Here is a 19,574-nt window from a genome sequence, read left to right as displayed (position 1 = left end):
TGCAAGTCCTGCCTCCGCGAGTCTAGCTTGCATCTTCCTGCAATTCAAGGAGCGACCCACCTGGTGGCCCGTGTTTGAGAACCAGACTCTACTAGCCAAGCGCGGTGTAGGGAATGGATGTGAAAGATGAAGCCCACAGTCCAATCTGTAGAGATTATTTTTCGAGAAGATGGAATTTTACTAAACAATTATGTCATATAAGTTTCAAGGAAAAAAATATGATTTGAGCAAGATGAAGAGAAGCAGAACACCTAGGGAAAAGTCATGAACTCCCTGATAACTTCAACTGCCATTCCTGTTTATCTAAATATCTAGGCTTCAGTTCTACTTTCAGGAAATCCTTCAAACTCTCTTGCCTGTGATTCTTCTAGGCATTGTAAAACCTCTTAGCCTACATAAAGCTTCGGTGAGTCAAAACTAAACTCTCTCAGCTTCAGCTACGACACCCTCTTGATAATTTCCTTCATGGCCTGTAATAACTGAGTCATTAATAGCTGAGCTACTCTCAGCCAAGAACCACTGATCTCTTTTCAATAACCAGATTCAGATAAGACCTCAAACACCCTTTCTCTAGCTAGTTCCTCTGTGCTTTTACATTTTCTTTCTTTTTCCTTAGTACTTAAACATTTTTTTTCAAGATTTTACTTATTTATTTGAGAGAGAGAGAGCATGTGTGAGCAGGGGGAGGGGCAGAGGGAGAGGGAGAGAAAGAATTTCAGGGAGACTCCACGCTGAGCACCGAACCCCATGCGGGGCGGGGCTGGATCTCTGGACCCCAAGATCATGGCATGAGCCAAAACCGAGAGTCAGATGCTCAACCAAATGAGCTACCCAGGCGCCCCATGAATTTAATTTTTTTTTAATTCCAATATAGTTAACAGAGTGTTATATTACTTTCAGGTGTACGATATAGTGATTCAACACTTCTATGCATCACCCAATCTGCTTTTACACTTTCTCTGCCAAATCAGAAACAGAGAAGAGGGGGATAAGATCAGGTCTTTTCCCCCAACCACCTGAGATCCTCTGATTCTCACTTACCAATGGGATGCAGTTGCCTAAGTCAACCAGTTTCTAACTAGGCTAGCTCCTACTCACTCCATGCAGCCTACTCTTCTTGGTTTCCCCCACCTTTCTAATAAATGCCTAACTAGCATTGAAAAGATTGTCCTTAATGAAGCAGACCTCTCCAAATTTCTTAAACAACTATGCAAAGATTATAAAGAGAATCTAAGATCCCAGGCCAGAGGTCTGCAAGCTTTCTCTGTAACAGCCAAATAGTAAATACGTTAGGCTTTGCAGGCCTGATGGTCTCTGTTGAAATAATTCAAGCCAGCCACTACAGCTTGAAAACAGTCCTAAACGATAAGCCAATAAGTGGGGCTCCGTTCTAATAAAACTTTATTTGTGGACACTGAAGTGTGAATTTCATATAATTTTTATGTGTCGTAAAATATTCTTTTTCTTCCTTTTAAACTTTAATGTAAAAACCATTTTAGCTCATAGGCTCTGCAAAAAGAGGCAGCAGGCCAGATCTGGCTCACCAGCCATAGATGATTACATTACCTAAGTGTGCTACAAAGTGTGAGTTGTAAAATAGTAAATGGTAATAGATCAAAGAAGAAAGACATGGTCCTGGGCAAAAAGAGCCAACAGCTTCCTGGGGAAAATGGGATTTGGGTTGGGCCTCAAGGGAATAATAAAATTTAGGCAAATGATGGAAGGAAATGGGAAGAAGGAAAAAAAAGATGTTATCTGTCTGTCTTTTGGGTGTTAACAAGAGAAAAATGTTGAAATAAGATTGTGGTTGGTGACAGGGAAGCTGCAGGAGACGTGTGAGGGCCTTGAACATCAGAACGAGGAATGTAAACCTGACCCTCGCACATACAGCGTGTTTAGACTATTCTTGCGGAGGAAACAGGACTAATTTGGCAAGGGAAAGATTAGGAGCCGGGAGAACAGGATGGAGATGTAGCTGTTGTGCAACGTGTAAGACTCTGGGTGAGTGTAGGGAAAGTAACGGAAGAGAAGGGAAGTGTCTGAGCCAGAACCCGGGATGGGGGGTGGGGTGCACGGGAAAAAGCAGGCTGAGTGAGACTGGAGATTTGGCTCCATGGACACCGGAGCGAGGTCAGTGGCATGTCAAATGCAAACATGACAGGTAGGAACCAAAGACAGCGCTGGTTCGGAAGTCAGAATGGAGTCGGGAATCAGACTAGAAGACTAAGTATCCTGTCAGAGAATCAGGATAGCAAAGGATCACGATCCGCTCTAAAAGACAGCGACCACAAAGGGAAACAAGAATGTATCCAGGCGACCCCATGGAACCTGCACTGCTAGAACAGGCCTGTCACAAAGTAGATTCCATTAAATATTTGCTAAATGAATGAAGGCATTCCCAAATAATAACATATGCGCCACGTGGGAAGGGCATGAGCTTAGAATCAGACCTTAATGCATACCCTAGCCTACTTATTTATTCCATAAACATGTACTAAATGTGCCCGGTGTATGTAAACCTTAAGGATCTAAAAGTGACAGAGGTGGCTCTTGACTTCAACAATTCACAGTTGATTGACAAGTGTCAGAAAGAAACAGACAATTGCTCTGCAATGTGGTAAGTGCTGTGACAGATGTGTGTGCAGAGGTGTAGCAGCTCTGACCCCCAGGCTCCCAGAGGCGATCTTCTGTGCTCAGGCCTGAAGGGCCAGGTGGACCGGGAGCACCGGGGAGGAGGGGTGTGGTGATTTGGAAGTGGAGGTATGTATGGCAAGTCCAACCGGACAGAATAACAAGGGCTGACGCTCAGAGGTGAGTGAGCATCGCATGTTCAGGGATCTCTAAATGTTTAAGCACATCTAGAGCCAAAATGTGACGTGTTGGATCAGGGGAGGGAAGTGGGGTTGGAGTAGATGAGGCCAGAGTGATAGATCAGGGCCGGATCACAAAGGACTGTGTGTGCCATGCTAAAGAGATTGGATTTTATCCTGAAGGTGATGGGAAGCAAATGAAGAATTTTAAGCAGGAAAGAGACATGATCAAATTTGCATTTTAGAAATAGCAACAGCATGGAGGAGGGGCTGGAAGGGGATGAGGCTGGGCGTAGGGAGAATAATTTAATAGGTTACTGCAGTAATAGGTGGGAAATGGAGGAGGGCCTGAACTCAGCTAAGAGGCTGGGAGATGGCATGACAGCCTTGACTCTGATCATTTTTAGGGAGCAAGGGAGAGAAAGAAGGCTAGGGGACGCCCCAGCTTCTGGCTCGGCATCTGGGAGCAGGTGGCAATGGAGGGGAAGGAAGGAAGGGAGAGGGTAAGAGAATGAATATGTATCGACTTCCTTCCATGTTCCAAGCACTGTCTAAGTAACTTTACATGTATTACTTTATGTAATCTGCACAACAAACCTGGCTAGTGGGTGTTATTAACCCCCTTTTCCAGAGAAGAAAACTGAAGTTCAGAGAGTTTAACCCACTAGGGCCATAACCAACACAGATGTTTTTCAGACCCTGGGACAGGCATGTGGGAGGACGCTAAGGACACCAGTTAACCCTGGAAGCCTGCTCACTGTGGAGGTCAGGGGCATACCCCAGCAGCTCCCAGCCTCAGTCTTGTTCTGTGGGAGAGACTCTAAGACTGGGATCACTTCTTTTTCTTTTTTTTAAGTTTTATTTATTTAACTAATCTCTACATCCCACATGGGACTCAAACTCATGACCCCAAGATCAAGAGTCACACGCTCTTTCGACTGAGCCAGCCGGGCACCCCAAGGCTGGGAGTGCACTTCTGTACTCACTCGGTGCTCAGAGAGGCATGTCCCAAAGGTACCTACAGGAAGAGCAAGGCTCAGGGCGATCCCTGGACCCCAGGAGAAGGGACAGCACTGGGCCAGAGCATCTCTCCACCAAGCTGAACTCCCCTCTCAGCATCTCCTATGGATCTGGGAGGAAGAAGTCAGCCTCCCTTGTCTGGGATTGTCCCAGCCTGGTGATACCGGACTCTCACGGACCTGGGTCTCAGTGACGTCAAATAGTTAGGGAAGGAGCAACAAAAGCAATTCAGCTAGCAACAGCCTGAGTCAGAATTTAAATCTAAGTCCGTATGACTCCAAAACTCACGCACTTTCCACTTTCTCATGCTGGGGTAGTCACCAAGTTAGGTAATACAGAAGTTAGTGGGGGTTGACAGTGGTTCATCTTATTTTTTTTTTCAGTATTATTAAGATATACTTAACATATAACATCATATAAGTTTGAGGTATAGAACATAATGATTTGACATATGTATATATTGTGAAACAATTCATCTGATATAGCCCTAAATGTTCTTCCCTGGTAATGAGAATTTTTAAGATCTACTCTCATAGCTGCCTTCAAATACACAATATTGGTAACTAGAGTCATCATGCTCTACATTACATCCTCAGAATTTTTTTATCTTTTAACTAGGAGTTTATACCTTTTGACCACTTTTTAAAAAATATTTTATTTATTTATTTGAGAGAGAGGAGCACAAGTGAGAGCGCACAAGCAAGGGGAGTGGCAGAGGGAGAGGGAGAAGCAGGCTCCCCGCAGAGCAGGGAGCCCCAGACATGGGGCTCAATCCCAGGACCCTGGCATCATGACTGGAGCCGAAAGAATGAAGGCAGACGCTCAACGAACTGAGCCACCCAGGCACCCCTCCTTTTGACCACTTTCACTCAATTCCCCCACATCCCCCACCATCCACCTCTGGCAACCAAAAATCTGATCTCTGTTTCTATGAGTTTGTCTTAGATTCCACACATGAGTGAGATCACACAGTATTTGTCTTTCTCTGTCCGACTTATTTCGCTTAGCATAATGCCCCCAAGGTCCATCCATGTTGCCACAAATGGCAAGATTTCCTTCTTTTTATGGCTGAATAGTATTCCACTGTGTGTGTGTGTGTGAGTGTGTGTGTATTCTCATCTTTATCCATCCATCTCTTGATGGACACCCAGGTTGTTTTCATTTCTTAGCTATTGTAAATAATGCGACAATGAACACAGGGATTCACATGTCTGTTCAGGACAGAGATTTTTATGTCCTTTGGATATACACCCAGAAATGGAATTGCTGGATCAGATGGTAGTTCTATTTTTAGTTTTTTGAGGAACTTCCATACTCTTTTCCACGGTGGCTGTGAATTTACATTCCCACGCGCAAGGGTTCCCTTTCTTCACATTCTCGCCACCATTTGTTATCTCTTGTCTTTTTGATGATGGCCCTTCTGACTGGTGTGAGGTGGCTTCTCACGGGTTTTGATTTGCATTGCCTGATGACCAGTGATGCCGAGCACATTTTCAGGTACCTGTTGGCCATTTAAATATCTTCTTTGGAAAAATGACTATTCAGGTCCTTTGTTAATTTTTAATTGGATTATTGGTGGGGGCTGTTTGTTTTTGGTTTTGCTTTTTGCTATTGAGTTTCTTATATAGTTTTGATATTAACCCCTTACTGGATGGGTCCTTTGCAAATATTTTCTCCCATTCTGCAGGTTACCTTTTCATTTTGTTGATGGTTTCCTTTGCTGTGCAGAAGCTTTTTAGTTTGATACAGTCCTACTAGTGTGTTTTTTAAGTTCATTGCTTGTGCCTTAGGTATCGTACGGCACCATTTTAAGACCTACCGAATTCGAGATGCCTATGTGACATCCAAGTGAACTCCGCTAATAAACTGGTGGGTGTATGCAGAACACCAAACTGGTGGGTGTATGCAGAACACCATCCTCGGGTCATCTCTCTGCCAGGGGATGGTACCCGCATCCACTTAATCACTCGTGCTAGAAACCTGGAGTCATGTTTGACTCCTCTTCCTCTTCCTCAGCACGTGCTAGTAGCCACCAAGTTCCAAAGACAGCACCTCCCATGTATTCCTCAAAACCCTCTCTTCCTCCGCAGCTTCCTACTGGGCTAGCTCAGGCATAATCTTCTCCTAACTACATTATGGCAATAGCTTCCTTACTGGTCCCGTTGCCTTGGTCCTGCACCATCAAATCCGTCTTCCAAAAAGCCAGCAACGTAAGATATTGAGAATAAGACAGATCAATCCAGAATAGGTCTGCCCATGTCCTTTCTCCGCTTCCTCTTCAGAAGCTTTCTGATGGATGCAAGCTACTTAGTCTGGGAGACAGAAGGTCCCCCGTGAACTGGCCCTGCCCACCCCTCGGCCTCCTGGCCCACCTCTCCAGAATCCTCCCCTCCCATTCCCAATCTGAAGTGCTGGGCTCCAGCAGGAGAGGCTTGTGTGTGGCTCGACAACACACACACCTTTTTGTATCTGATTTCTGGAACTTTCTCAGGTTGCACTCTCTGCCTTCTGAACTGCATTTTGTTTTCACCTAACTCCTCATTATCTTTTCAAAATCAACCCAGTTGTCACTCTTCCAGGAAGCCTTTCCTGCCTCTTCCTCAACACCTTTTTGCCAAAGCGGATTAGGTGCCCCTCCTCTGTGGTCCCATATGCTCTGTGCACAGCACCGTCATTGATCTGATTATGTTTCTTTATGTCTGTGCAAAGGTCTGTCTTCCTCACTAGCACATTTAAGTTCCATAAGGCCAGAAAAGCATCTTATTCATCTTTTCATCCCTCCTGTCTACCACATAGTAGGTGGTCAGTCAATATTTGTTGATTAAATGAATGAGTACACATTCTCACAGTCACACTCAGGCGAGCATACCAACAGATGCACACACACAGAGATGTGCTCAGCATCTCCCAAGAACCAGATCTAAGCACCTGTGCTCTCTGGAACTCCACTTATTGCAAAACGTAATAGCTTATACAATTCATTCTGGGGACCTAAGCAAGGCTCTGTCTCCTCCCTGTCTCTGTGTTTTTATGACTCCAACCTGCACGTGGGTTTTATTTTTTTTTTAAGATTTTATTTATTTATTTGAGATAGAGAGAATGAGAGATAGAGAGCACGAGAGGGAAGAGGGTCAGAGGGAGAAACAGACTCCCCGCCAAGCAGGGAGCCCGATGCGGGACTCGATCCCGAGACTCCAGGATCATGACCTGAGCCGAAGGCAGTCGCTTAACCAACTGAGCCACCCAGGCGCCCTGCACGTGGGTTTTAAACTCATATTTAGGGCAACATTAATTCTAATTGAACTCTTAATGGAAGAAAAAGATAGGACCAAAAAAAAAAAAAAAAAAGGAAAATGCTTATTTCTAGTGGGAGAAGACCGTACAGGTGCAGAAGCCCAAACACCCGGGGAGGTCTGTGGTGAGAAGGACCTTTCAAATAAGAAGACTCAGCTTTGGACTTTATTCCGGTGTGTGTACGATATCAGATCTACCCAACATAGATCTGATAGATATAGACATAGACATAACTAACATATTGTCCATCCCCAAAACATCCAAATAGCTCTTGAGATATTTTTCTGTTCATAGATATTGGGAGAATACACACACACACACACACACTCTCTCTCTCTCTCTCTCTCTCTCTCTCTCTCTCTCTCTCACCCCTGCAAAAATATTCTTCAGTGCCAATGAAGCACTTAGACAACCCTGGTGAAGACTCCTACTTGCGATTCTTAAACCTACTCATTAGAAGTCCATCTTGGCTCCAGACAGGACCAAGAGCATAATTTGTGGCACCCACTGAAAAATGAAAATGCAGATTCCCTTGTTCAAAAACCATTGAGAATTTCAAGACAGCAATGGCAGAGCATTAAACCAAACCCGAGACCTCTCGAGGCCAGGGTCCTGTGTGCCTGCACAGGTCACATGCCCACGAAGCCAGCTCGGTGCAAGAGTCCTCAAATCAATCCTAACTACTACCTCTAATTTGTTAAGAGGACACTCTGATGTAATTCTCAGCCCTCCCTTGTTAGGAAGTGTAGATCTCACTAGCTCTTTGCATAAGTTCTTAACGAGACCCCGGTCTCTTTCCAAGAACCTTCCTTTTGGGAGCCTTGTGCAATTGATATGCCTATTCTTTTACTATTGTCAAACTGCACGTGAAAAACCTTGCTCTGTCTCTCCCTCTCTCTTCCCAGCTTGTCCAAGATCCAGGTTCAAAGGAGGCTTACAGATCTAGCCTGAAGCTCAGTAGTAGGGAAGATCTCCATGCGTCTGATAAGCAGCAGCTTCTAGTGAGTCATGAGGTCCCCCAGGTGCCAGCAACCTACACCACGGGCATGCTGGGAAAACCTCCCACCTGGGCCTTTGCCCTGGGTCCAGAGTCTGTGCCTTATCTAGGTAGTCGCTGAGAACAACTGGAGGCCATACACAGCAGAAGTTCCTTGTTTTCCAGGTACAGAGGGCCATAATCCCTAACTGCAAACACTGGCAGGTCCTGACACCAAGGGGAAAGCAGGGGCAGAGTGGAAGTCTGGGGAGAGGCAGCCCACACCAGATTCTGTGGCCTGCGGGTGACAGGCTTAAGAGTAGCAGGTAGGAAATCTTTTGCGGGCCAGAGACTAAAAGCAATGAAGTACAGATAATGCAGAGGGTCAGGCCCAGGGCAGGTCTGGGAAGAGGTTCTAAAGAAGGGGGAGAAGAACGTCAAGGGTGGCCTTCAGCTGACTGCTAACCCTTCCCACATCCAGGGGCCTGTGACGGCCATTGCAACATCTGAAGCCATGGCCAGTGGGGAGGATGGGCCAAGGAGCTGTATGGTATGTGGGGACCGAGCCACCGGTTATCATTTCCACGCCCTGACTTGTGAGGGCTGCAAGGGCTTCTTCAGGTAAGAGCCTCTTCCCCAGGAGAAACAACCTGCCAAACTGCCCACCAGGCAGCCTTTGAGTTGTGGCACATGCCCGAGCTTGTCCAGCTATGTTACTCCTGCCTCTCGGAGCCTAACTGCGCTGTGGCTAGCATGCTACATCTTGCCAACCTCAACATCTCATAAATAGGGGCATAAATAGAATAATAGGGGGAAGGCCGTGTCTGTCCTGTGGTCACAACCCCTTAGTCAAGAGCACTTCTTCTGTACTCACTACCTGCAAAGCACCAAGCCAGTGATCCTGTGCCCCTGTGCTTGAGATGTGTTGTACCCTACCCACCCTTAGGGACCCTTGGGCACAGCTCAGGTTAGCCCACGTCCCCACACATCCTTGTAGATCATATCTTCTCAGCCCCTCACATACCAGCTGTTCACTGCCATCCGCGACCACCCTCCCAGACGTCTCCATCTCTCACAGACGAACAGTCAGCAAAAACACTGGTCTCACCTGCCCCTTTGCTGGAAACTGTAAGGTCAACAAGGCCCAGAGGCGCCACTGCCCAGCCTGCAGGTTGCAGAAGTGCCTAGATGCTGGCATGAAGAAGGAAAGTGAGTTGGCCCCCTACCAACGCAAAAACCCACTGACTAGGTCTCTCCGCTTTGCCCTCGTTCCCAAAGCATATTCTCCACACAAGAAGAGTAAGCTTTTGGAGACAAGTCAGATGTTTCGATTCTGCTCAAAACCCCAAAGGCTCCCCGCCTCTCTTACGGTCCGAGATCTCGTGGTCTAACTCCCCCATGCAGCCCCCCCAGATTTCCTCTCCTACTCTTTCCGCCTTGCCCTATCACTCACAGCCACACTGACTTCAGTGACACCCTTAAGCACACCCAGCACACCTTCCTGGGGACTTTTGCACTTGCCAGTCCCTCCACCCAGATTGCTCTTCCCCTAGATAACCACATGGCTTGAATTTCTGTCTCTCACATAAGGTGCATGTCACTTAGTAGGTACTTGATGACTGTTGAATGAATCATCGCATGCCATTATTCTGTGCCACATAATTAGGCTATGCTCCCAACAGACCATGTCACCGGAGCTCACAGAAGTCAATGTGCCGGAGCTCACTCAGATACAAAGTTACTGCGTCCATGTTCAGACCCTTCCATCTGACTCCCAAGCCCTTGCTTTCCCGTGATAGCACGCTACTTTTCAATATGGAGCAGCAGAAACTGTAGAAGTCAAAAAATCTTGACTCGCATCACTTCAGTGTTTTCTGACCTTGGACCTGCCACTGGAATGCCAGCCCGCTTGTGTATCTGAAAAATCTGGACAATAACATCTGCCTTGTCTTCCCTCTACCCATAGGGTTGTTTCATCCAGCGAGATTTAACCTCAGAACCCTTGACATTATAGGGCTATGTAAACAGAAGGTGATGCTTTAGGAACCAAGAGCCCTCCCTCTTCAGTGGTCACCCAGAAACCAAACATCTCCCTTCACGGCTACCACTTTATTCTCCACCCCTCCTTTCCCCCAGCTGGCGCCTTGTTTTCCGCGGTGGGGCCTCCTGGGTTGGGGAAGGTGGCCAGGGATCCCCTATCCGCTGGGGCCTCTAGGACTTCAGCCGCGCCCAAGGAGGCTGCAGGAATGCTGCTCCCTCCCCACATCCTTCGTCGCTCATGGTACCCGAAGGCTCCCAGACAGGGGGCTGGGAGAGAGAGGTGCTCCCCGCGGGTCTCAGTGGCACTGGCCTTCATCTTCCCTGGGCACAGTGATCCTGTCGGCAGAAGCCCTGGTCCAGCGGCGGGCGAAGCAGGCCCAGAGGCGGGCCCAGTGGGCACCTGTGCAGCTGAGCAAGGGGCAGCAAGAGCTAGTCCAGACACTCCTGGGGGCCCACGCCCGCCACGTGGGCACCATGTTTGACCAGTTTGTGCAGTTCAGGGTGAGCCTTTATATGGGCTTTGGGCTGAAAGGGGACCAACAGGGCGCCCGAGGAGGCTGACCCGAGGGAGGGGGCGGGTGTGCCGTGCCCCAATATGGAGGACAAGACTTCCCCAGAACCCCACCGTTGACAGGCTCCTCAGCCCGGAACTCTTCCAGGAGAGGGCTGGAGAGAGCCCTGGGGTCAGGGCCACTCACTTGGGCTCTGATCTCTGCAGCCGCCAGCTCATCTGTTCATCCACCACCAGCGCCTGCCCATCCCGGTCCCCGCACTGCCTCTGCTCAAGCACTTCGCAGAGGTCAACACTTTCATGGTACAGCAAGTCATCAAGTTCACCAAGGATCTGCCCCTCTTCCGGTATGTGACCTCCCCTTACCTTTCAGGAGGAAAACCCTCCAATAAATTATAACCACACACACACACACACACACACACACACACCAAAAACAGTCACTGACCCTCTAAACCCATCTTGCAGACTTTCCAAGCACCAGGTCTTGAATTCCCTCTTTTGGTTTTAAGTATCTCAAGCAGAACTGGGAGCTCCTCTCCCTCTCTGAAGTTCAAGGCAGAGCCTAAAATGCTCTTGTCTGCTCCCCACAGGTCCCTGCCCATGGAGGACCAGATCTCCCTTCTCAAGGGAGCAGCGGTTGAAATCTGCCATATCGCACTCAATACCACTTTCTGTCTCCAAACACGAAACTTCCTCTGTGGGCCGCTCTGCTACGCGCTGGAGGACGGCGTCCACGGTGAGGCCCGCGGGTAGGCGGCCCTTGCCGAGTGGTCTGTGGCCGGGTGACCGGAAGGATCCTGAGGCTAGCATCTCCCACAGTGGGGTTCCAGGAGGAGTTTTTAGAGTTGCTCTTTCGCTTCCATGCCACGCTGAGGCGACTCCAGCTCCAGGAGCCTGAGTATGTGCTCATGGCCGCCATGGCCCTCTTCTCTCCCGGTGAGCATCCCCCAAAGCCCAGAACTTTTGCTCCTCCACCTCTGCCCAAACTCCCAGCCCTGTGAATCCCTCCGTGCCAGGGCTTTGGCTTCAAACCCAGCCTGGGTCCAGCGTGCTGTAGGCCCATGCCTGCTCCCCATCTGTCCTTCCCGTCCCCCACTCCCCTCTCTTACAGACAGGCCTGGGGTTACCCGGAGGGAGGAGATTGATCATCTGCAAGAGGTGACGGCACTGACCCTGCAGAGCTACATCAAAGGCCAGCCGCCAAGGCCTCGGGATCGGTATGGGGGAGCCTAGGGGCTTGGAGGCTGCGCGGGGGCAGGAAGGCGAGGGAAACACGGAGCTCGGGAGGAATGCTTTTACTGTCCTTTCCTCTGGGAAACCAGGTCCCTTGGGGGCTCTTGTCCTTCCCTCGCACCTCATATGGTTCTGGCATCCAAATCCCTCCTACTGCTGTTTCATCTGATTTTTTCCAGATTTTTTTTTTTTTTATTCAGTAGAGATGCAAAGTAGTAGCTCACAGGCTCCGTATAATAGCATTCTTGAGATTGATGGCATCCATCACCTTACCCATCCAACTCTGCAGGCTAAAGGAGCCCTCCAAGATTCTTGTTTGCTCTCTTTCCTTCACCCTTCCCTTCCTCTCCATTGGCCCATTCCTTTAATTTTTCATCCCCCTTGAAGTTATTATGGTCATTCAGTTTCATGGCCAAAGCCAGTCCCTGGCTCAACAGTCCATGATCTATCCAGGCTCTGGGGTACATTCTGCTTGTTCTCGTTTGTTCCTCAACAAGCCAGTCTGGCCAGAAGAGGGATGCTTTAGACCATAGAACACACCCACCTTCTAGAACCTGCTCTAGAAGGCCAGATCCACAGATTCCACACAGGTGAAGTTCTGACCAAGTCTGGGGCTTTCTTCACACTTGGCCCTCAGACCTCTGGGTTCAAGAAAAACAGCATGGTGAGAGAAGACCTCGGGGACCCTTGGAATTTTTGATAAATTTGTCATACCAGAGCATGAGTTTCTCTAGTGTTCAGACCTAGCTTCACTGAAGGAAAGTTTAGGGGAGCAGGACCTCAAGACAAGACTCTCAGCCACCTAACTTTCTTCTTTCCCTGGTGACCCCACTACTTCCTCCAAAGGTTTCTGTATGCGAAGCTGCTGGGCCTGTTGGCTGAGCTCCGGAGCATTAACAACGCATACGGGTACCAAATCCAGCACATCCAGGGACTGTCCGCCATGATGCCACTGCTCCAGGAGATCTGCAGCTGAGGCCCCAGCTTGCCTCCTTCCCCAGCCCAGCCATCTGCACACGTTGGACTGGAAAGGGGAAAATGCTGGGGGGGGGGGGGCAGAGGTTGGGACCAGTAGAAAGGGAGCCCAGTGGTTGCAATGAAAGACTAAAGCAATAACTGCCTCTTCATGCAGTCTTGGGGTTGGTGGGGGATGATCACGGGGACAGAGTTGTTCTCTGGAAGCATGGAAGATGGGGAAGGAGGAAGCCTCAAGGCTAAGAGGTAAAGAAGCTCCTTCTGGGAATGGGGGCAGGGGGCACTTTCTGAGGTCAAAGGTTTAGCCCTTCAGCCCTCCTCTTCCCAGCCCTGGGAGACTCTGGGACGGAAAACAGGACAGGGAGCTAATCCCATGCAGACTGTTCTGCTTTGAAGAGGAAGAAGCTAGGAGCTTTAATCGATAGGGAAACGGAGAGGGGGGGAAGTGAGGGGAGAAAAGTTGGCCAGACACACCCCTTAATCCTCCTCCCTTAGTCCAGAGCCACAAGAGCATGGGAAGAGGAGCCTGGGGCCGGTGGCAGAGGTGGGGGCCTCACACCACTGCCGCAGCAGCTGCCCCTGTGGGAGCTCCAGTTCGGAGGAGGGCACGGTCCTGTCCCCGACTCTGCTCTTGGGACCCACAGGTCACCCGGCAAGGTGGGCTCTGGAGAGGGGGCCTAGTCTCTGGCCCTAGGGCACCTGACTTGGAGGTTCCAGCGTCTGTGGGGGCTGGCTCTGGGACCCCCTCAGCCCACAGTGATGCTGAAGCCACAGTGGAATCTGTTGCGCCAGTGATTGAGGAAGGCTCCAAGGGCTAGGGTGACAGGTAAGGGGGGCATCTTCTTCTCCAGCACAGCACCCACACACCAGTTACTGTCCACCAAGCCTGTTGGGGAACAGGATACACACGAGGTTATTTCCCAGGCTCGGAGACAGGGCTCAGAAGCAAGCTTGCCTCCTCCCGCTGTCCGCCCGGTCCCTCCGTACCTCCAAACGCCATCTTCATAACCCTTACCTCTAAACACCATGTTGGCCTGGGGCAGAGTCAGGTGGTAACCAAAGGAGAAGGTTGTGTCTTGTAGCCTTGTGTTGGCCTCAAATTCCACTCCAACCTGGACCTGCGAACCACGGGCAAGGATGGGAGAAGGATGTGTGTCAGTGAGGACCAGAGGAGTCCTGACGGGGAGGGCGTGGTCAGTGAAACGGAGGCATGCCGGAAACATCTGTGCCGTGTGGGTGGGAAGGACCGCAGGGCAGCGGGGCCTTTGGAGGTGTGCGGGGGGCACAGGTTCACCACTGACTTGCTGGGGCGGGGGACGGCATCGGTAGTCTCACCTGTTCGTTTGCCCTGTGGTAATAACTTGCGTGGGCCCCACCTGATCCCACATTCAGTGTCGCTACCCAGTGTACCGCTGTAAAAACCAAAATGCGGGAGACAAGGAGCGTTACTGTAGCAGGACACAGGCCAGCAACCCTCACGGAGTTCAGAATCTCCCCTCCCTGTCACGATTCCTCCTCACCCCGTACCCGAGTACTTCCCAGCCAGTGTCAAGATGGCGCCCTCTTCGCCTGGCCGCCGGTGATAAACTAGCTCTCCTCCCAGCACCAGCCGATGGGTGAGGCTCTGCAGGAAGTGAGCCACCATGATCACTGTGGGGTAGTGGGGAGACACGGAGTCGGTCCCAGGGACGGCATCCAGGCCTGCTCCCCCACCCCAGCCTGCCCAAGAAGTTTCTAATCCCTCAACTGTACAGACGATGAGAAGGCAGAGGCAACATCAGCAAGCAGGCAGCCAAGATACAAAGCACCCCGCCCCAGTTCCTCACCCGATTCCCCAATCAGGTCGGGATTCCCCAGGGTCAGAGTGGCTGTACAGTCATCTCCTCGGTACTCGCCATCAAACTGCCACGTCAGGAACTTGGCCTGCTGCGTCTGGGTAGGGAGAACAAGGAGTAAAGCCCCCCCCCCTCCCCGCCCGGACGATCACTCCTGCCCGGCTCCTCACCCTGGAGCCCCCCCTGAGCAGGACACTCATGGGGAAAGAGGAAATGCTTCAGGATGGAGGCAGGAACCATGGGTCACCTGGAAGACAGCCTTGGCTCGGAGCCGCTCTGCCAAGAGGAGCAGGACCTGGGCGTTGAGGCTGCCACTGCTGTCCATATCCCCTACCACAGTGGGGAACACCTGTTGAAGAGCAGACACAGTTAAGACTGAGCTGGGGGGGCACCGCTCAGCTTCCATCCAACCAGCCAGGATTTCTTAACAGTACCCAGCGCCCCCTAGTGGAGCCACAGAGACAAACTCCGGCTCATCACACAAATATTTCCCCCACTCCCATTCAGAGGAAACACAGAGAAGCAGGTGCCCTGTACATTCTTCCCCATAACGCACTCATTTCCTCCTCCTCTCGACCCGAGTCCCGGCTGGGCTTTGAGGGAGATGACCCAGGTGTGAGGAGTCCTCACCTCGGTGGGGCTAAGTTGCCAGTCCCCTGCATAGGCCGCATGGAGGTGATAGCCTGGCAAGCCCAGGGCACTCATATGCACAGTGTGAGCCACCTGAGGAAAGAGAAGTCATGGAGGAAAGCACTCCTGCCCATTTCAATCCCCGTTCCACCCTTCCTCTTCTCCCCATCTAGAAGGCCTAATAAGAATCCCAAATATCCCAGCATACACAGAGGGTCACCAAAACTAAAAGCAACAAGTCCCCCAGGCAAGGGAAGTAAAGAGAGCCCCACATCCTCCCTCATTTGTCCCACATAGCCTGGTTAAGGCTTGAGTACAAAGGCAAGGAGGAGAGGATCCAGGGATAGGCAGAGAGGAACCGTAAGGAGGGCCAGAGAAGTGGGAGCACCTGGAAATGGCTGCTCAGAACCTTGTTGACAACGAGCTTCACTCCCTCCATCTGTGCTGGGAACACATCTGAAGGGGGTGGAGGGGAGGGGGAGGGGAGGAATATAAGCACAGACAAGGAACCCCTACCCCAAGAAGTAGTCTCCCCTTGCAATCCCACTGAAAACACTCTGGAGGCACTGACCTCCTTTCAAGTCCTACCGCGAAATGTTCCACTCCATTCGGGCACCTGATCCTCCCTGAGCCTGGATGCCCCAGCTGGGATCTCCCCTTTCCTGCTCCCATCACGGGACACCCAGCATTCAAGACCCTCCCCTCCTCTGCCCCTTCAACGTGAGACACCCAAATGCCAAGTTCTCACCTTTGCATAGCCGGTGCAGCTCATCGAAGCTCCCAGGGTTGGGCAGAGGTTCCTCTCGACGGGGACTCCGGCGGGGCAAAGCCCCCATCGGTGCCAGGCCCAGTGTGTTCCCCATTTCAGTCCAGAGAACAGGGGAGGGGCCGGGGTTAGCCTGAGAAAGGACGCTATTGCTCCCTCTCCCCCCCACGGGTCCCACCCCCCATCATCCGACTCCCCCGTCCCAGAAACTTCCACATGGTCCGATGCTAGACCTGGAACAGGAAGAGTGGGGAGAGGGTACCGGTGGGGAGATTGAACCCAAGGCACACTCCCGTCCCATCTTTGATTCTTCACCCCACCTGTCACCCCGTCCCCTCCCCCATTCTCTAATCCTAGCTCCCATCACAGACCTCACCCAGCTTCCCAGTCTTTCTGCTCTCCATTCCTAGGCCCCAAGGGGAGGCTTGGAATGAAGCAATAGCCCTTACCGTCTCAGATTATCATGCTGCCCCTTTTCCCCCGGCACACCCCGGTCATCTTGATGGGGGCAGCCATCTTGAGTGATGGCAGGACTGCGGCTTCACGCTGCCTTATCAGCGTGGTCATGAGCGCCATCTTGGAATCGGGCAAAAAAGACATCAAAGACCCGACACTCCCTTGATTGGGCCCCGCCCAATCGATTTAAAAAAAAAAAAGCTGCCTGCTTCTCCCAGGGGCCAATGGGAGAGGAGGAAGCAAAGAAGAGGCAGAGTCAGGTCCAAGAGAGCTCCAACCCAAGCACTGCAGAGGTGGGCGGGACTTGATTGGTAGCTCCTCAGACTTAACTCAAGTAGATGGCCTTAGATCCCCCGGCCTCAACAAGGTCGGGAAAACGCTGTGAATGTACTAGACACCAGAGGGAGCATCTTGGAGCTTGGGCCACTGAAACTCCTTTCGCCGCACAGCCTGGAGGCTTCCGTTTTGTGAAGGGTGGCAGAGGGCATGATCGTGAATGCTGCATTCGAACCCTGGTTCATACGGCTCCCAGGTGCCCCCTACTTCGAGCCCCTTAGGGACTCCTCACAGCCCCCCATAGTACGCCACGGAACACAGTACACACCTCCAGATGAGTACTACTCGAAAGTACCGCTCCCCCTACGGAGACACGGAGGTTTACACCTCTCAAAGTTCACCTTGTAGTTCTCTTGGTGGAATGGGACTGGGTGAGAGTTTGGGGCAGAGGAGCAGGGGTCGCAGCCTTAGTTCTAGCAGAATGATTCCCGGAAGCAACTGCCCCCTATCGGCTAACCCTTCCTCATTGCCCAGGTATAGTTGGCAGATAAAATCAAGGAATACGGGCTCTGGCCCCCAAATGCACTCCACTCCAGAGCCAGGGACAGTCAAGTACTAAGCACTCTGCAGAGGAATAATTGTAGATGGAGTAAGACTTTTTAAGGCCCCGGTCACTTCCCTCACTAGCCCTCACACCTCCATCTCCATCTCTCAAGAATGCTCTCTGTGTACACTTTGAGGGCAAAAGGGCAAAAGGTACAAATGCTTCTGATATCTATTTAGCTGATTTCACCCAAATGCCTTGGGCTTGGGGAATGTACCTTTGTCCTCCCTCACAATTAGGGCTGGCACAGGGGCTGGAGCCTTGGTCAGAGGGATGCTCTGGCCCCTGCTGACTCATATTGGGTGACCATCACCTTAGAATGATAAGGTAATCCAGTGACCAGGGAACTTCAACCTTTATCCTTGGTAGAAGACTCTCATTCACTTCCTTTCTTGCCAGAGCCCACCATTTGGGAAGGGGAAGGCAGGGGCTACTTTCTGAATTTGTTTTATTGGGGGTAGGGTGTACTCACTTATCAGCCCTCAGGAGGGTCATTCTGGGCTCTCATGTTTTCTCCCTCATCTCATTACACATTAACTGAAAACAGGACAGATTCAATCACACCTGCCCTCTGGCCCTAACCCTTATTCTCCTAATCCTCATTCCCCTCAATCCCCTAATGCTCCTGATTTCGACTCCTTTCCCCTTTCTTCTGTTCCCCAATACCTCTTTACCAAAAGCTGCAGTGAAGGGGTTAGGGCTGGGGAGACAAAATCTAGCCACAGTGGGACAAATTACCAAGGGCTGAGGGCTTATATGTCAGGGCTTTCTGGAAGAAAACTAGGAATCCTGCTTCCTGCAGCATTCAAATCCAAAGACAGCTAGCCCCAGACCCCAAAAGAATGAAAGTTGAATAAGCCTGAAGTATACCCCCTTGGCCTCCACTAAGACCTGCACCCCCTGCCTCCCACCTCATCATCATGATCCCCCACATGCTTGTCCCCTCCTCCCCCATTTCTCCCACTTGTTTACTCCAACGTGGCCCCTGCCCCACTGGGGCTCTTCCACAGTCCTTATCACCTGACAGGGGGGTGGGGAAGCAGAAATGCATATAGCTCCCGTCTCCCCAGCCAGGCCAGACACAGACAGCAAGGGCAGAGACGCCAACCAGGTAGGGTAAGGGAGCGAGCGGTGTGGCCAGGATCCAGAGCGGGCCAGGTTTTAATGGTGGGAAGGGAGGGAGCCAGGGTGGAGTGGGCACCTAGGTAGAGGTCTCTGGGGAGGGGCTGAAGCTCATTCCTCCCGCACCCCCAACTGTTTCCAGGCCACCATCCCCACTGTTACCACCATGAAACTGCTTGCCTTGGCTGTGCTTCTCCTCACCGTCTGTAGCCTGGAAGGTGAGTGTGATATGGAGAGGGGTCCCAGGAAGGAGAAGGTGCCCTTAGGGGTCCTAGCTACACATCTGTCTGTGCTCCCATGACAGAGTGCTCCAAAGAAAGATCACTCCCTCTCTAAAGCTCAGAAAGCTCATCCAAAGACCTGGAGCTGGGTACCTGTTTGGGGAGGGGGCTGAGAGAGGGGGCTGGCTACTGACAGAGGTATGGCAGGAGGCCAGGACTCATTGCTGGGGACCCAGCTGACGAGGTGTGTGTGTGTGTGTGTGTGTGTGTGTGTGTGTGTGTGTGTGTGTGTGTGTGTAGGGGCTTTTGTTCGGAGACAGGCAGAGGAGCCGAATCTGCAGAGCCTGGTCTCTCAGTACTTCCAGACCATGACCGACTACGGCAAGGACCTGGTGGAGAAGGCCAAGGGCCCAGAGCTTCAGGCCCAGGCCAAGTAAGTCTTAGAGAAAGGGGCTCAGGGGGCACACCTGGCTGGCTCAGTCAATGGAGCATGCAACTCTTGATCTCCATGTTGTGAGTTCAGGCCCCACACTGGGTATAGAGATTACTTAAAAATAAAATCTTTGAAAAAAGAAAAGAGAAGAGAAGAGAAGAGAAGAAAGAAAGAAAGAAAGAAAGAAAGAAAGAAAGAAAGAAAGAAAGAAAGAGAGAGAGAGAGAGAAAGAGAAAGAAAGAGAAAAAGAAAGAAAGAAGGAAAGAAAGAAAGAAGGAAAGAAAGAGAGAAAGAAAGAAAGAAAGAAGGAAAGAAAGGAAGGAAGGAAGGAAGGAAGGAAGGAAGGAAGGAAGGAAGGAAGGAAGGGGT

At 50.9% G+C, this 19,574-nt stretch overlaps 3 protein-coding genes across 7 annotated transcripts in view; 2 read left to right on the top strand and 1 right to left on the bottom strand.

The window, feature by feature from the left end:
- The first annotated feature begins 8,226 nt into the window (after window positions 1–8,226).
- NR1I3 (nuclear receptor subfamily 1 group I member 3) lies at window positions 8,227–12,872 on the top strand. 3 transcript variants are annotated; one of them, XM_025860730.2, is made up of 9 exons: window positions 8,227–8,286; window positions 8,582–8,721; window positions 9,179–9,309; window positions 10,472–10,641; window positions 10,859–10,998; window positions 11,245–11,390; window positions 11,474–11,590; window positions 11,766–11,871; window positions 12,734–12,872. In XM_025860730.2, the coding sequence occupies exons 2-9, from the start codon at window positions 8,615–8,617 to the stop codon at window positions 12,861–12,863; spliced, it is 1,047 nt and encodes a 348-aa protein (XP_025716515.1). In that variant the 5' UTR covers window positions 8,227–8,286; window positions 8,582–8,614; the 3' UTR covers window positions 12,864–12,872. The 3 variants fall into 3 exon arrangements, with proteins under 3 accessions (XP_025716515.1, XP_073744305.1, XP_073744304.1); XM_073888204.1 differs by lacking the exon at window positions 8,227–8,286 and having other exon boundaries at window positions 8,330–8,721; XM_073888203.1 differs by lacking the exons at window positions 8,227–8,286; window positions 8,582–8,721 and having other exon boundaries at window positions 8,748–9,309.
- A 373-nt stretch (window positions 12,873–13,245) lies between these two features.
- On the bottom strand, window positions 13,246–16,665 carry TOMM40L (translocase of outer mitochondrial membrane 40 like). 3 transcript variants are annotated; one of them, XM_073888205.1, is made up of 10 exons: window positions 16,543–16,665; window positions 16,076–16,326; window positions 15,716–15,783; window positions 15,328–15,420; window positions 14,945–15,046; window positions 14,689–14,794; window positions 14,390–14,512; window positions 14,198–14,274; window positions 13,878–13,980; window positions 13,246–13,748 (listed from the first exon to the last, which is right to left on the bottom strand). In XM_073888205.1, the coding sequence occupies exons 2-10, from the start codon at window positions 16,188–16,190 to the stop codon at window positions 13,609–13,611; spliced, it is 927 nt and encodes a 308-aa protein (XP_073744306.1). In that variant the 5' UTR covers window positions 16,191–16,326; window positions 16,543–16,665; the 3' UTR covers window positions 13,246–13,608. The 3 variants fall into 3 exon arrangements, with proteins under 3 accessions (XP_073744306.1, XP_025716520.1, XP_073744308.1); XM_025860735.2 differs by having other exon boundaries at window positions 16,076–16,226; window positions 16,543–16,624; XM_073888207.1 differs by lacking the exon at window positions 15,716–15,783.
- A 2,024-nt stretch (window positions 16,666–18,689) lies between these two features.
- Window positions 18,690–19,574, top strand: part of APOA2 (apolipoprotein A2) — a 1,554-nt gene continuing 669 nt past the window's right edge. The window contains exons 1-2 of the mRNA XM_025860691.2: window positions 18,690–18,769; window positions 19,073–19,205. Coding sequence (XP_025716476.1) covers window positions 18,718–18,769; window positions 19,073–19,205 — 185 coding nt within the window. The 5' untranslated portion in view covers window positions 18,690–18,717. The remainder of the gene's footprint in view (window positions 18,770–19,072; window positions 19,206–19,574) is intronic.

The sequence above is a fragment of the Callorhinus ursinus genome, unplaced genomic scaffold (assembly GCF_003265705.2).
Source record: "Callorhinus ursinus isolate GAN/ISIS: 27379988/994484 unplaced genomic scaffold, GSC_fseal_2.0 scaffold88, whole genome shotgun sequence".
Taxonomy (NCBI): domain Eukaryota; kingdom Metazoa; phylum Chordata; class Mammalia; order Carnivora; family Otariidae; genus Callorhinus; species Callorhinus ursinus.
This window is presented reverse-complemented; position numbering and strand designations above follow the sequence as displayed.